The sequence below is a fragment of the Neodiprion pinetum genome, chromosome 4 (genome assembly GCF_021155775.2).
Source record: "Neodiprion pinetum isolate iyNeoPine1 chromosome 4, iyNeoPine1.2, whole genome shotgun sequence".
NCBI classification, from domain to species: domain Eukaryota; kingdom Metazoa; phylum Arthropoda; class Insecta; order Hymenoptera; family Diprionidae; genus Neodiprion; species Neodiprion pinetum.
Window position 1 is genome coordinate 40,935,055 of NC_060235.2, and position 13,258 is coordinate 40,948,312.

The 13,258-nt window shown below is 40.2% G+C and overlaps 4 protein-coding genes across 5 annotated transcripts; 1 reads left to right on the top strand and 3 right to left on the bottom strand.

Annotated features, from left to right (window-relative positions):
• Positions 1-132: 132 nt before the first annotated feature.
• On the bottom strand, positions 133-2,266 carry LOC124217036 (ribonuclease H2 subunit A). The gene is made up of 2 exons (XM_046622277.2): positions 1,710-2,266; positions 133-1,373 (listed from the first exon to the last, which is right to left on the bottom strand). The coding sequence occupies exons 1-2, from the start codon at positions 1,857-1,859 to the stop codon at positions 528-530; spliced, it is 996 nt and encodes a 331-aa protein (XP_046478233.1). The 5' UTR covers positions 1,860-2,266; the 3' UTR covers positions 133-527.
• Positions 2,267-2,321: 55 nt separating this feature from the next.
• On the top strand, positions 2,322-4,058 carry LOC124217040 (ubiquitin-like protein 4A). Its single transcript, XM_046622283.2, has 3 exons — positions 2,322-2,697; positions 3,026-3,131; positions 3,265-4,058. The coding sequence occupies exons 1-3, from the start codon at positions 2,650-2,652 to the stop codon at positions 3,552-3,554; spliced, it is 444 nt and encodes a 147-aa protein (XP_046478239.1). The 5' UTR covers positions 2,322-2,649; the 3' UTR covers positions 3,555-4,058.
• Gem2 (Gemin 2) lies at positions 4,055-5,283 on the bottom strand. Its single transcript, XM_046622280.2, has 5 exons — positions 5,043-5,283; positions 4,881-4,965; positions 4,643-4,801; positions 4,314-4,580; positions 4,055-4,232 (listed from the first exon to the last, which is right to left on the bottom strand). The coding sequence occupies exons 1-5, from the start codon at positions 5,147-5,149 to the stop codon at positions 4,140-4,142; spliced, it is 711 nt and encodes a 236-aa protein (XP_046478236.1). The 5' UTR covers positions 5,150-5,283; the 3' UTR covers positions 4,055-4,139.
• Positions 5,284-5,425: 142 nt separating this feature from the next.
• On the bottom strand, positions 5,426-10,164 carry LOC124217030 (GATA zinc finger domain-containing protein 14). Of its 2 annotated transcripts, none has more exons than XM_046622271.2 (4): positions 9,848-10,164; positions 8,434-8,620; positions 6,524-8,341; positions 5,426-6,427 (listed from the first exon to the last, which is right to left on the bottom strand). In XM_046622271.2, the coding sequence occupies exons 1-4, from the start codon at positions 9,879-9,881 to the stop codon at positions 6,127-6,129; spliced, it is 2,340 nt and encodes a 779-aa protein (XP_046478227.1). In that variant the 5' UTR covers positions 9,882-10,164; the 3' UTR covers positions 5,426-6,126. The 2 variants fall into 2 exon arrangements, with proteins under 2 accessions (XP_046478227.1, XP_046478226.1); XM_046622270.2 differs by having other exon boundaries at positions 5,426-6,430; positions 9,848-10,159.
• Between the last annotated feature and the right edge of the window lie 3,094 nt (positions 10,165-13,258).

The following is a 13,258-nucleotide window of genomic DNA, read 5'->3' on the forward strand; positions in this document are numbered from 1 at the left end:
TTAATGAAATGAGTATTCGTTCAACTTAAACTTAAATGGATCAGAAAGGAAATAACATGTGAAAGGATTGAAGAGGACTTCCATGATACACTAATGTATTAAAATTTTCCAAAAGTCAAACACTGATCGAAGTAATATCAGAAATAATGCTTTATTTTTCTAACTGTAATTCAAAGGCGGTACAATATAGTGAGACAATACTTTCGAATTTCATAGTATTTGAAATCTATAATGCTGAAAGTAACAATAAATAAGTTTAAGAAAAAAAGTGTTCTGGGGCTTGGGTAGGTGAAATCGACCATTAAAAATAAAACTGCCAGAACTCATCTATCATTTAAAAAACAAATTAAAAATCGAGGTAGAGAACAAGATATTCAATCTGCCTGCAATTGTTCGCTTATTATGACTTGCGACTTAAAATATCTTGATTTCGTTTTTATACTTCAAGAAATTGTGTCAGCAATTTAAAACTTAAATGCGATAATAAAATTTTCCTCTTTTCGATATAATAAAATCAATATTAACAATCAGAGGCTAGTCGCGTTGGTCAAGCACCTGTCTGCAAAGAACGTGTGTTTCTTCCTGTTAACTTTATTGTGCGTATCAACTTTGCTAAAGAATTTAGATATCTTTTGATTATTCGGGGTAGATTCTTCGTCGTTGACCTCTTCCCAATCAACAGGTAGAGCGCTTGACTCAAGAATTTTCTCAGCTGTCGACCAACTGAACCTGACTAATTGCGGGAAGCCAAAAACTTGATCGATGTTCTGAGTGAGCCATTTTTTTGTTACAGGATCATTTGGGTACCCACTACCATACTCGTTCTCGTTTTCACCCTCCCTAAATTGCCACGCTCTCAGCGCATGGTCCCTGGATACTTTGGCACAGATACTAGCCGCACTAACGATAGGATAAGTGGAGTCAGCCTTTTTTGCAACGGTTATTTTAAGTTCGGGAAATATCTCCTTCAGTTTTGCTTGATATTTTTCAGGTTTTCCAACAGTGTCAACGTAGACCTCGGCAAGATTGACTCCCGCCTCTATCGCCCTCCTGATCAATCCGATTGCAGAGTTCATCGATACCTCGTTAAGCGTAACTTTGCTACGCCTGTACATGCTGTTCGCTATGACATTGGGTGATATTACTTCTACTGCCCAGCCCATTTTATCGTCATTTTCACATATCTTGTCGAAAATTGCGTCCCTTTGATCCTCAGTCAGGGTCTTCGAATCCGCACAGCCCAAGTCCACCAGCAGTTGCTTTTCGCTCAACGGAGCGTACGAAATTCCGTAAACCATCGGACCCAGAACCGGACCTCGACCCGCCTCGTCTACTCCCAGCTGACATGGTTCTGTGCGACAAATTTGCGGCACCTGAAATGAGTGAAACTCAACTTTATTTGTTTCACAGACCTTGTATTTCTTATCGTATATTTTTCATAATTGTTGTAGTCCCATACGAATAGAGAATTTCAAAATTAAAATTTAGCATCATGATGTGCAATAAGTAAATAGTATCGTGATTATTACGTGTGACAATACGTTAATTCAATTTTAAATATAGGCAATTTCTTGTTTGGAAAACCGTTGAACGTGATCCACTTTGTAATTATAACCTCAAAGCTCGGCAACGGCTGACGTTGCCGCGACGTTTGATCGTCTATCGGTGAGACCGAGAATGATTTCTGTAGAAACTAAAAGAAAGAATACCTTTGAAACGTGTATTTTATTCACACTATGATCACTGTTTACGAAATACGGTGTCAAATCGGCTCTGGACGTGATGTGATCGACACCGTTTATTGATTCAGCTTCGTTTGGTTCCACTGCAAATTCTGATTTCTGTTCGTCTTCACTCATGATTTTGAGCAGTTTATTATAAAGAATGTCGAAGTGAAAATATTGAGAAACCAAAACAAGAGAATAGCTTTTTTTCTCTATTTGTTTACCGCGTGTAAGTTTTTGGCGCGCAGGAGTGAGGGCGGCTAGACTAGCCTTGTGTTCGTCAAAATTCGGCGCCTGAAAGTAATTTCTCTTTCTACCACGAGCAGCGCCTCAAGATTATAGCTAGAGCTAGATAGTCAAATGTTTCAGGTATGCATGGATAATAATGTTTTGGGTTCGTATGTGAGCTGATTAATTATTTTTATGACATTATTTTTCGATTAAAACGATACGATCAATAAATTTTCCGCCGAAGTAGTGCTAGAACACGGCTAGAGTAACAGGTGGCCGCAAGTTACAGGCGGCGGCCATATTCTGCACGATTGATAGCAAGGTCGTTCACTGAAATATTCCTCAGTCAACGGCAAGGTTCAGACCAGTCTTGACATCGAAGCGACATCCGAATAAACGAAATACATCAATATATACCACATTTCTATGCGAGTATGCGTTCTTGAGTCGTCGTATACTTCATGGCGATAATATTGGACAAAAATTGAGGGTTGCTTTGTGCCTTCACCTGTCGTCAGCAGCAGCAGCAGTAGTAGAAAAAATTGCGTTAACGAATCTAACCTGGAATCCAACCTAGGTGTAGGACAGATTGCTTTAATCGTTTAATTATTGCGAGGTATTGGATATTTAAATTAAGATGAGTCAACGTTGACACAGTTCTACCCCCGCCGTTCTGTGTTAAATTAATTCAAACATGAAAATCGTTGTGAAAATTCTACAGGGAAGAGAGTGTGTAGTTGACGTGAGTACGAGTTGTCTTTATATTGTCAAATCGTCAATATTGACATGTTTTTATGAGTATTCACCTTTTGTATTTTCCTTGCCACATTTCAATCACAAATTCGTAGTCAGATTTCATCACCCAACGTTCCAAACCACCCCGCAAAAGTTTCGAGAACATTGCTAAAGACTAATGCTCTCTTTCTTTGGAGCATTTTTTTTTATCAATCAGACGTACGGAAGGTATTCATTATTAAACATTCTCCGAATTATTCACATTTTTTTTTTGTTATTTCCAGCATTCCAACAATTCCGTTAATTTGTCATTAATTCACCATCCATCGTTTCAGATATTGCCGTCAAACACAGTCCTCGAGTTGAAACATAAAGTTAGTGAATCATTAGGAATCGCTGTACCGCATCAGAAGTTGATTCATACAGGAAAGGCTCTTGCAGGTACGAATAATCTGCAATTATCATTGCTCAAAAATCATTAAATTTAAATGGTTTCTAGTAATAAACGAGAAATTGCTTCAAATTTGGTTGAAAATATCTTTAAAGTTGATCCTAAAAAATTTCGTCGTTTCAGACGACCAGCTTCTGAGTTTTTATCCAACGATAAAAGACGGTTGCAAGTTAAATTTATTTGTAAAGAAGCAAATTCAAAGTGAGGGTAAGAGTGCTCAAGGTGATACTGGCATCCAATTATTCAGAAGCGAGATGTCAAGAGTCTTGAGGCATTATTATACAGAATCTGAAACACAGTCGATAATTAATGAGTTTATGAAAGACTTAAAAAAGAAAGTAGACGGCTTGAGCTATGACGACTTGGAAAGATTAGCAACGGCTCTGCTTCAGGATCAAGAAAGTACCACTTGAAGAAATTTTCCTTGGATTTTTTTCTGCAGAATACCTTCAATCATTCGTTTGTTAATTTTTAATAAAACTCTGCATCTAGAAAATTTTTAATTGTAAGGTTTTCCGTGCTTTTTGAAAAGTGAATAATGTTTTCTTGTACTGCTCACTTTTACAAATTAATTCTTTGCACTCTTTTTTAATCAATTATTTACAACAAATTTTCTATACATTCGTCCGTTTTACGCATTAATTTCCCTCTCATTTCACAAAATGGCAAACCCACAGGTGGCTGAGACGATTGATTTGCACAATATTTAACAGCAATGTTCAACGAAATTCCATTCGTGAATAATTCATTGAGTTGACCTAAGGAATATTTTAAGCATATGTAATTTCTAATATTCAAGAGATGTAATGTAGCCTCTTCAATGATCGCTCGCTTGAATCGACATTCATCCATCATGTTTAGCTGTTAACTAAGTGCAAGATAATGATAATAATAAAACAAAACTTGTTACGTTAAAATTAATCTATATTTATTTTAATCAGTAGTTACAAATTTCATTGATCCCCAATTTCACAATTACGTCGTTCTTTAATCACAAATTACAAGTCCACCAAATCCATTTGTCTGAAATATCTGGCGACCAGGCAGATAAATAAATTCAAAGCTGTGACATCTTTAGCGTTCTCCTCTGTCTGAAAATAAATTACAAATATTATCCATAAAAAATTTACCACTCCAAACATTTGCCACTGTGTTTTCAAAATGTATTTTACCATGCTAGCTCTGATTATCGAACATGTTCTAGCAAGCGAGCGTAAGCAGGAACACGTGTCTGGATTTAAAGGTAATTCGAGGGTAGCTAGTAGGGCATAAATCCAGCCTCCGTATGGCTGCGAGATCAGGCCCTTTTCTTCTACTGCTTCGACGAGATGTTCCAAGACTTGTTCGATCAGCGGCTGGTTCATGTTTAATACTAGTCCAAGCAACGGTCTCATGTCGCAGATGTACTCCAGCCAGCCAACCTGATCATCCGCGTCAGGCTGTAATTTGCACAAGGATAAGTGTAATCTGAAATCAGATGTGATCAGAAATTAAATCTTACCAGAACAGTTTGTCGAAGCCTGCGGCGACCCTCAGCATTTTGTAAATCGTGTTTAATCCGGTCGATCTCTAGTCTCACAGAAGAAAAGTCTGCTAGTTGACACTGCTGCCAGTCCAGAGTCGGAACCATCGAAGCTGGAGCCTCGACACATCCTGCTAGCTGAGCAATTGTTTATTACTCATTTCACACATCGTACAAATGATTGCTTTCGCCTTCTTGTTTTGTTTCATTGACTTACAGGCTTTACTGCCACCATGGGAGTCCTAATACGAGCTTTTATATTCTCTGCCACAACCACGTCGTCGCACTGCTGCGCCTCAATTCTAGAAATGTTTTGCAATTGCAGTGAATTATTCAGAGGGAAAATTAGCGTATTGAAAGATGGGACAGGAATACCGACACCACACGCTTGATGTATTCCTCTCCTGAGGACGGAGGTAGCATAAGGTCGAATTCCGCGTCAATTTCGCCCACAAATAAAGCAGGCTCTCTCAAAATATCCCCCATCTTTCGAGGCGAGGTATATGGTTAAAAAAAATTTCGTCGCAACGCGTGCTAAGAATTTCGCATTGTTGACATGTTTTTCCTAGGTTAGATTACGTTTGAATAACGTGAATTCCGCCATCCTTCGACGAATTATCGGTGGTCAGATGCAGGAAGACCAAAAACTCGATATCATTTTACAAGCTCTTGTTGCCAAGGCAACGAGTACAATCACAGTGGCGGCAAAATTGGACAAACGCGTGACGGAAACCCCGGGAAATTTAAAACTGTCTACCTATATAAAACGGTAATCAAAGTTTATTAGTCGTAAATGATCATGATACATTCTTTCCACCACGATGAATGATTCTTCTTATCGTCACGTTTTATTCATTACTCTACGAATATAGACATCACCGGGTGATCTGAACCTTACAACTTTTGGTGAGCATATGGATCTCTATACCTACTGTTATTTTTTTTTTTCTTTTTCTTTTTTATTAAAATACATAAAATATGTACACTCGGTAGCCGTAGTAGCGACCTATTTACAAAAGAATGTGCGTGAAAAATTTGTTATTGTATGTTTGTCGGGACACAGTTCGATCGGCGCAGGCGTATACTAAGCTAAAAATACTGATAAAAAAACCATATTTAATAATATTCTTGAAATTCAAATTAATTTTAGGTGGATCGACATAATACATATAACATATTTATCGTACGTAGCGTAGTAGACGTACATACATAACAAAAATATCTTAATTGTAAGTACAGCAGATCATTGTTTGCGTATTGTATTGTATTAATCGACAGATATGACATCTGGACAAAAAATATTTATCATAAAAATCGCGCAGTTTGGCAATTGGCAATCTCAAATACATACGTATGAATCTCCATACGTACGAATAGATCGAATAAGACTGTATATCATGGATTGAAAAATCTGCGTCTAACTATTTTTTCCCGCAAGTATAATATAACCCGTATAATGAATTTCAATTTCTTGTTACTTTCGCGGTGTCTCTTGAGCCGCCAACTTGTTCCAGATCAATACCGTCGTATTCCAAAGCTCCAGCATTGTCGTAGTAAGCGTAATCGTAGTCGTTCTTCTTTTCCGACTTTGATTTTGCCGTGGTAGATTCTTGACGCCGATCGACAGTCCTTGTCGTGGATGTGAACGGCCTCGGTGTCGCACTGACGAAATTTCCAGTTCTTGAATTCGGCGTCGTTTGCGACGCGTAATTGGTCGCTGCAGCCGACGACGGCCTCTGAGTTGTTGGGTTATTGTAGACAGTCCTTCTATAACAGATCATCACAAGTTAGACATCAGTGATAAACATATAAACACCTATTCCTTCAATCCAAGCACTTTCAATGAGAAAAATCACCTACCTCGGAACGGGAGTCGTCGCTCTCACGGTGACGGGACTCTCTGCGAGCTTGTTGACACTAGCGGGACTGAATCCGTTGACGGAAGCCGTTCTTCCGCCCTGGTCGAAGTTGTCGAAGCTCTTGGTGCTTCCGTCGAAATTTGTCTTAGATTGATAGTTGTTGTACTGCGTAGCAACCTTCTTCGGGGCTTTCGTAGCCACCTCGCGATTGTACTGTCCGCTGTTATCGTTGGACCTCGAGGTGTCGTAGGTCTGCTCGGTCTGCTGAGTGTTCCTTTCGCGGTACTGGCCGCTGTTCGTTGTTCTGGCGCTCTCGTACTGCCCGGTGTACTGATCGTTCCCTCGATTGATCACCTGGCTTTGGGTGTTGCCATTACCGATGGTCGCTTGTTTCTTGGTAACCGGACTGTAGGTCGTCGGGATGTAGCTGCTACCCGCAAAGCTGTTTGCGAATCTCTGAGTGGTTTGAGTAAAATCTTGCTGTCTGGTGGTCTGAATTTTGTTCGCAGTCTGGGGCTCGCTGGTTCTCGGGGTGACCGAGTAGTCGTCGTAGGAGGTTGACGCGAAAGTCGAAGTCTGGAACGTGGTACCGCCGGTGTTCGCTGTTCTCTGAATGGTGTTGTAGTTTTTCTGATAGTAACCGGTGTAGTCGGTCGTCTGGAAGCTCGTGCTGGGTCTTAGGGTCGTCGGTTGTGTTGAGAATTGGTTGAACTGATTGGTAAAAGTCGGGCTGCTCTGGTCGGTGGGCTTCTTAATCTTGGTGGCAACGTTCGCCGTGAAGTCCGTCGACCTCACAGTCGTCGTGACCGCAGGAGTTCGGTCGAAGACTGTGCTTCCGTAGTTCGTGGTCTGTTGATTGGTCGCTCCGAATTTCGAGCTGTCGAAGTTACCGAAGCCCCCCGCAGTTTGCTGGTTGTTGTTGTTGTTGTTGTTGTTGTTGTTGTTGTAATTGCTGCCTTGGAACGCGTTAGTCGTCGCAGGTCTGAAGGTCGAAGACGGTGTGTTGTAGTTTCTGTTCTGGTTATTCCGGGGGTAATTGTTGGTCTGTTCAACGTAAGGACGGGCTGACGATGAGGTGGGATAATTGTTGGTCTGTTCGAAGTAAGGACGGGCTGACGAAGACGTGGGATAATTGTTGGTCTGCTCGACGTAAGGCCGGGCTGACGAAGAGGTGGGATAATTGTTGGTCTGTGTTTGTCTCTGGTTGAAGTTGTTGTAGTTGTAGTTTCTCTGCTGGTTGTAGTTACCGTTGTTCTGGTTGTTGTTTCTCTGGTTGTAGCTACTACCGCTGTTCTGGTTGTTGTTTCTGTTCTGATTGTCGAAGGTTGTGGATGGAGTGGCGGTTGTCGGTGTGATAACGTTGCTGTTGCTGTTGAACTGTTGCTTCCTCGCGACTTTTCTCACTCCCGATTTCCTCTTCGGTTCCGCCTGGCTCTGTTCTGGTTCGCGGTAAATCTTCTCGTTATCGTAATCGTCCTCCTTGCCGTTGTGTCGGTTGTTAAAGAAATTGCTGCTGCTGCTTCCCCTCAAGATGTCGCGGTTGTTGTTGTTGTTCGTGTTCGTGCTAGGGGCAACCCTGTTCAAATTATTAACCGATGATCTAACCGGGTCGCTAGACTCGCTGCGCTGCAGATGATCCAGCGGCTCTAGATCGTTTTGCGTTCCGTCATAACGCCGCGACTCAAGACCCGATCCCAGTCTGTACAGATCGAAGTTGTCGCTCGCGTAGTAAAGCGTCGCTGCTTCGCAGTCCACGTCGTACCAATCCGCACAAGTTTGGCTCTCCTGGTCGAACGCGGTGTCGTTGGGACACAAAAACCTGTCGGCACAACATGGAAGACCATTTTATTGCGCCTTGCCCACCTTTCCGAACGCTGAAAAATCATTACCTCAATTTCATCAAGTACTTACCGGTAGTCCTGGACGGTTCCGGCTACCGAAACGCACACGTGAAATAGCTGGCAGTCAGTTTCTGGGTCCGCGTAGTAGCTTCCAATGATTTTGTGATGACATGTGAACGACGTGTCCGGCATTAATTGTTGCGAATATCTAGGCGCGGGTCTCTGCAGGCCCAATACGCATCCCCACAATATTGCCACTGAAAATGATTTGTATTTGTTTTAATTCGAGTTTTTTTCGAATTTAAAGCTCGTTACATGCATAGAATCCGTACGATGAATTTAACGATATATCATTTTAATTTCTTGACAAACGTGAATTTCTAATAGTCTTTAACGTTTCCGCATCCATTGTTTGACCCATATTTTTTAATACTCTAGAAATCAGAATGACACTTGGTTGGATCTAAAATCAAGCTTAAGAATTTTTGTGTTCCGCGATGTTATTTGAAACCTCAGATTTACCGGCAAAATTTCTATTCTAACGGAGAGACGTAGTTTGTTTAAAACTCATTAGCGTAAATACCCGATTGGGGCTAAAGATGGGTTATAATTTAAGGATATTTCATTTTCTCTCGACGGGTCTTAATTAATAGCTGCACAAGTGATTTGCATGTAAGCACTGCATATAATGCATCATGCGGTGCGGTATGAAAGAAAATCTTGCAGCGAAGCGAGACCGAAGATAGAGTATGTACTGAATATAGCGATATGATCTAATTGTCTGCGGTGCAAATATACAACGTGCGTACGTTTCGTGCAGTTTCAATGCTTTCTGGGCAGTTGCGGTTTTTGTACTAAGTGCGCGCGCGCGATATTCAAGATCTCACGAATGCTGATAAGCCTTTCTAAATTAGAATCTGCATAATGTGTGAGATATTCACGCAACCGGCTTTCGCGTTCCTGTTACAACTCGGACGTTACCGCCGTTAAACGAAATTAAAAAATCTTCCATAACCACCCAAAATTGTCAATCGAAAGTGATTTAGGGAGAGACACAAAAATTACGCTGAAGTTATGCGGAATCGGAATACGTAATTCGTATTTTCAAGGTATTCGGAAAAGATGGGACTCGGCGTTGGGTTTAATTGATTTTATGACACTACAATGTACGATACTTTCTGCGGTGAAAATTACGGTCTAAAACCGGTTTTAATTATGCGTAAAAACGACGCGTCGTTTCGTTTTTTTAAATTTCGTAATCACCTGCCGCGTTGTAACGACCGCGCGAGACGACGAATGTGCGAATTGAAAACGAAAGTAACGTTGTTTTTACATAATATTCGTTACTCCACCGCCTATTTGTAGAATCGTTTGACACGGTGATAGGTGAGAAAATTTCCGTGCAACAGTCAAACGCGATTACCTAACTTGAGAAAAGGAACCAAGCGAGTGACGTTCTTTTCAAAAAATTATGCGATACTAACCGAGCAAAGTAGTGAAAATTCGCTGATCCGCCATAGCAGTCGATCGATCGGCTGCAACTTGATCGTTTACAGTGGATGTTATCGAAGGTTTTCTTCAGCCAAACCGTTTTTACTCGACTCGATTCCTGCAGTGCACTGAAAAGAACACGGACTTGACGAATCGGAGACGAGGATGAAAAAACAAAATCGCGGTTGATCACTCGGTCTCTAATGGAGTGGCTTGACTGCTCGTACGGACCTCGGGGATGGAACTGAAGCGGCTGACCCCATCAACTCGATCCCCTGAAGAAGCTTCTTGTCCCATCCTCGCGAGCATCCGATCCGAGAGAAGGGATTTCTGTCTATTTTACTCGTTGCTTCTCCTGCTGCTGCTGCTGCTGCTGCTGTTGAAGACGTAACGAACGATTACGTCACTCGGGTAAGTCGCTTTGAGCGCCGTTGACCGATTTGAGAAAGGGATCTTATGCCCCCGGTTATTCTCCTCGGACTTGTGGAAGGAGTATGAAGATCCGAGATGCAAGTCTTCTGCGAATGAATAAAGAGGATCGATCTCTGTGTAAACAGAAATGTTGATTTAGTAATTCCGCTGGAATTTTTTGGGACTCTTCAGACCCGGTTTTTTGTCGTGATGTATATGGGGCATTCCACCCCAACTCATGAAAACGGTTTAACGTGACATTCTTTTAATTTCACCAAGGATTTGTCCGACGTTTCTATACGAGCTCTGAAAAGCTTCCGAAAATTTTTCACATTTATTTAATCACTCGTATTTACTTCATGATTTTTTAAACCTATCTCAAAAACACCCAAATTGAGTTTTATGAAACAGGAAAGACAAAATTTGCCTACAGAAATGAAACATTTTTACGCAAGATTCAGAGAGATAACTGATTTTTCTAATTGTTTCTCCAGTTCTGAAACACACATACGTAATTTTCAAAATTTTATCACATATTTTGAACAGGTATGAGAATAGAAATAACGATTAAAGTAAAATAGAAAAAAAAAGAGATTCCACTCTGAATCTTGCGTGAAAATGTTTCATTTCGAAAATCCAATTTTTTTTTTTTATGTTTCTTAAAAATCAGTTGCGGTGGTTTTGAGATGGGTTTTAAAAAATCATAGAGTAAAGACAAGTGATTTAAAAAATTTGAATATTTTTTTGGAAGCCTTGCAGAGTTCGCGCTAAAGCAGAAAACATCCTTGGTGAAATTGAAAAATGTCATAGTCAACCGTTTACCAAGTTGGCGTGGAACACCCCATATTCATCTCCGAGTTTCGCCCTTCCATTTACGAGGTTCGAGTTAAAAACTTTGAAGTAAATTAGCAGTCTTACAACTTTATGACGACTTCGAAAATTTTCATCATTCAAAATATGAGTACGTCTTTCTCCGTTATGGTTTTCTGAAATCCAGAAAAAAACGTAAAGTTCAACTAAAAATGCATCGCTACATTAACGTTGACGTTACTTCAGTTTCAACCTAATTTCCTCTTCGTGCAATCAAACGATTCTCGTATAAATTAACGGGCCCTTAATTGTGAAATTTTTTTCTCTGGACACGCGATTAAATCCCGATAGAATGTTGGCCCGTTCTTTTTGTCCTCGATTCTTCAAAGATTTCGAAAACTTGTAAAATTATATCGATAGCAGTTCATGGGCATAAAATCCCTGTAATTACGTACAGAAAAAGTATCCTGGATCGTTAAAATAAAAAAAACCTATGATTACACCTGCATTATTCCTACAACAGTTTTTTACTGAAATGTTTTTCTGTTTCTTACAAAAAAAAAAAAAGAAACTAAGAATTTCGATGACTCGTTGATCGGGTTGGCTAGAGGCTAGAATATTACACCACATGGATGCTGATTATTCACTAATCGTGATACATTCTCGGTTCGTGGAAAACTCACGTTCAAATATACGTTAAAGATTTATCAGACGACTTCCGTTTCGCCTAAAAATTTCATCGAACAACAATCAGAGACATCTGAATGAATTTTTTTTTTCTTTTTCTCAGATCCTGCGTTTCGTTATTGCGTTTCGAAACCAGTTTAAACGCTTTATCTAACTGTCAATGCGCTATCGGGATGTGGATCGTTAATCTCAGCTTGCTCAACACTGCCTAATGATAAGTAGACGTATTTAACGACGTTCTTTTTTATCTTATGATTCTTTTTTCTCGGACGACCGTCACCTTTGATGCTTGGACCGGTATTTTAGCCTCTGCTGGCACGGCTGCACGAGCTCGATTATGTTACATCGTTATCTTACAGGTAGCGTGCTTGCGTAGAGCACCTCTCTTGAATATAAAAATTCCTCTAGGAAGATGGGAACTTATTTGATCTACGCATGTACAAGCGAAACATATAATTAAGTTGCGCAACGTAATCAATATAAAATTCTCCGATCGATCTCCAATACCCTAACCGTTGTTTTTGCAAACTCTGTACGATAATGTAATATTTGCCCTTTTCACTCTGTCCATACAATGCAGAGTTTAATGCCTGCAGCACGCATACAATGTGAAGACACACTGTGAGTTTCTTTTTTCTATATAGGTAGACGTTTTTCGCAATTTGTAATTTAGCAATTAAGACGTCGTTATTTTTTCTTCTTCTTTCCTCTCATTAAACAATCCAGCACAGTATGAGAGACAAGTTTTTTGTCGAAAATCCAGTTAGGTAATAACAAAGCAAAACAATCATCTCGTACCGCTTAATTACGGATGTGTCATGTGCCTGTACAGTCCGTTAGAAACAGCGCCAAAACGGAACGATTAAGTAACAGAAGTTTTGTAAGTTCTTACAAGTTTTACCAAAAAATAATCCTCACGGTATACAAACAGAGAAAATTTAAACACGAGAATTGTTAGTAACGCGAAACGGTTATCGTTAGCGAGTACCTTAACTTGATGCAAAATTCCGTATGGTTTGATCGGTTTCAATGATCAGTAGCTTATTTTATCCGTAAATAAATTCTCGTCAAATCTAAATTTGTTTAGTATATTCATTCGGCAATTCGTTCGTTTCCGAAATTGTTTTTCCCGTACAGTAAACTTGAACGAATAATCTGTCATTCGTATATTCAGTTGGAATAGAAAAAAAGAAGGTACCGTGAGTAAAATTGTTAAGTTGCTACGGAATGAAATACGATAATCAGGCCAATCGTTGATGGGCCGAAAAAAAACACGGAGCGATGATCAGCGATATTTTAGTCACGACTCGTCATTATACGTATACAGTATACCTTGTATACCACCTGTAACGAAACATCGAAATCGTGTTCTCCGCACCGCGTGATATAAATTATAAAAACGATAGTCGTCCAGGCAGGTATAATAACAACGGAGGATGATCAGCCCCGGCGAATTTGGATGTACGATTCATCTTCACCGGCGGCGGGGTCGGATC

What these genes read in the sequence shown, in the direction of transcription:
- LOC124217036 (XM_046622277.2), bottom strand. Translation starts at nt 1,859, where the DNA reads ATGAGTGAAGACGAACAGAAATCAGAATTTGCAGTGGAACCAAACGAA. An exon ending in ATAAAATACACGTTTCAAAG is followed by an intron (nt 1,374 to 1,709) that starts GTATTCTTTCTT and finishes CACTCATTTCAG; the next exon opens with GTGCCGCAAATTTGTCGCAC.
- LOC124217040 (XM_046622283.2), top strand. Translation starts at nt 2,650, where the DNA reads ATGAAAATCGTTGTGAAAATTCTACAGGGAAGAGAGTGTGTAGTTGAC. An exon ending in GAAGAGAGTGTGTAGTTGAC is followed by an intron (nt 2,698 to 3,025) that starts GTGAGTACGAGT and finishes CCATCGTTTCAG; the next exon opens with ATATTGCCGTCAAACACAGT. An exon ending in TACAGGAAAGGCTCTTGCAG is followed by an intron (nt 3,132 to 3,264) that starts GTACGAATAATC and finishes TCGTCGTTTCAG; the next exon opens with ACGACCAGCTTCTGAGTTTT.
- Gem2 (XM_046622280.2), bottom strand. Translation starts at nt 5,149, where the DNA reads ATGGGGGATATTTTGAGAGAGCCTGCTTTATTTGTGGGCGAAATTGAC. An exon ending in GGCTTCGACAAACTGTTCTG is followed by an intron (nt 4,581 to 4,642) that starts GTAAGATTTAAT and finishes TGCAAATTACAG; the next exon opens with CCTGACGCGGATGATCAGGT. An exon ending in CGATAATCAGAGCTAGCATG is followed by an intron (nt 4,233 to 4,313) that starts GTAAAATACATT and finishes ATTTATTTTCAG; the next exon opens with ACAGAGGAGAACGCTAAAGA.
- LOC124217030 (XM_046622270.2), bottom strand. Translation starts at nt 9,881, where the DNA reads ATGGCGGATCAGCGAATTTTCACTACTTTGCTCG. An exon ending in AATTTTCACTACTTTGCTCG is followed by an intron (nt 8,621 to 9,847) that starts GTTAGTATCGCA and finishes AATCATTTTCAG; the next exon opens with TGGCAATATTGTGGGGATGC. An exon ending in GGAACCGTCCAGGACTACCG is followed by an intron (nt 8,342 to 8,433) that starts GTAAGTACTTGA and finishes TTGTGCCGACAG; the next exon opens with GTTTTTGTGTCCCAACGACA.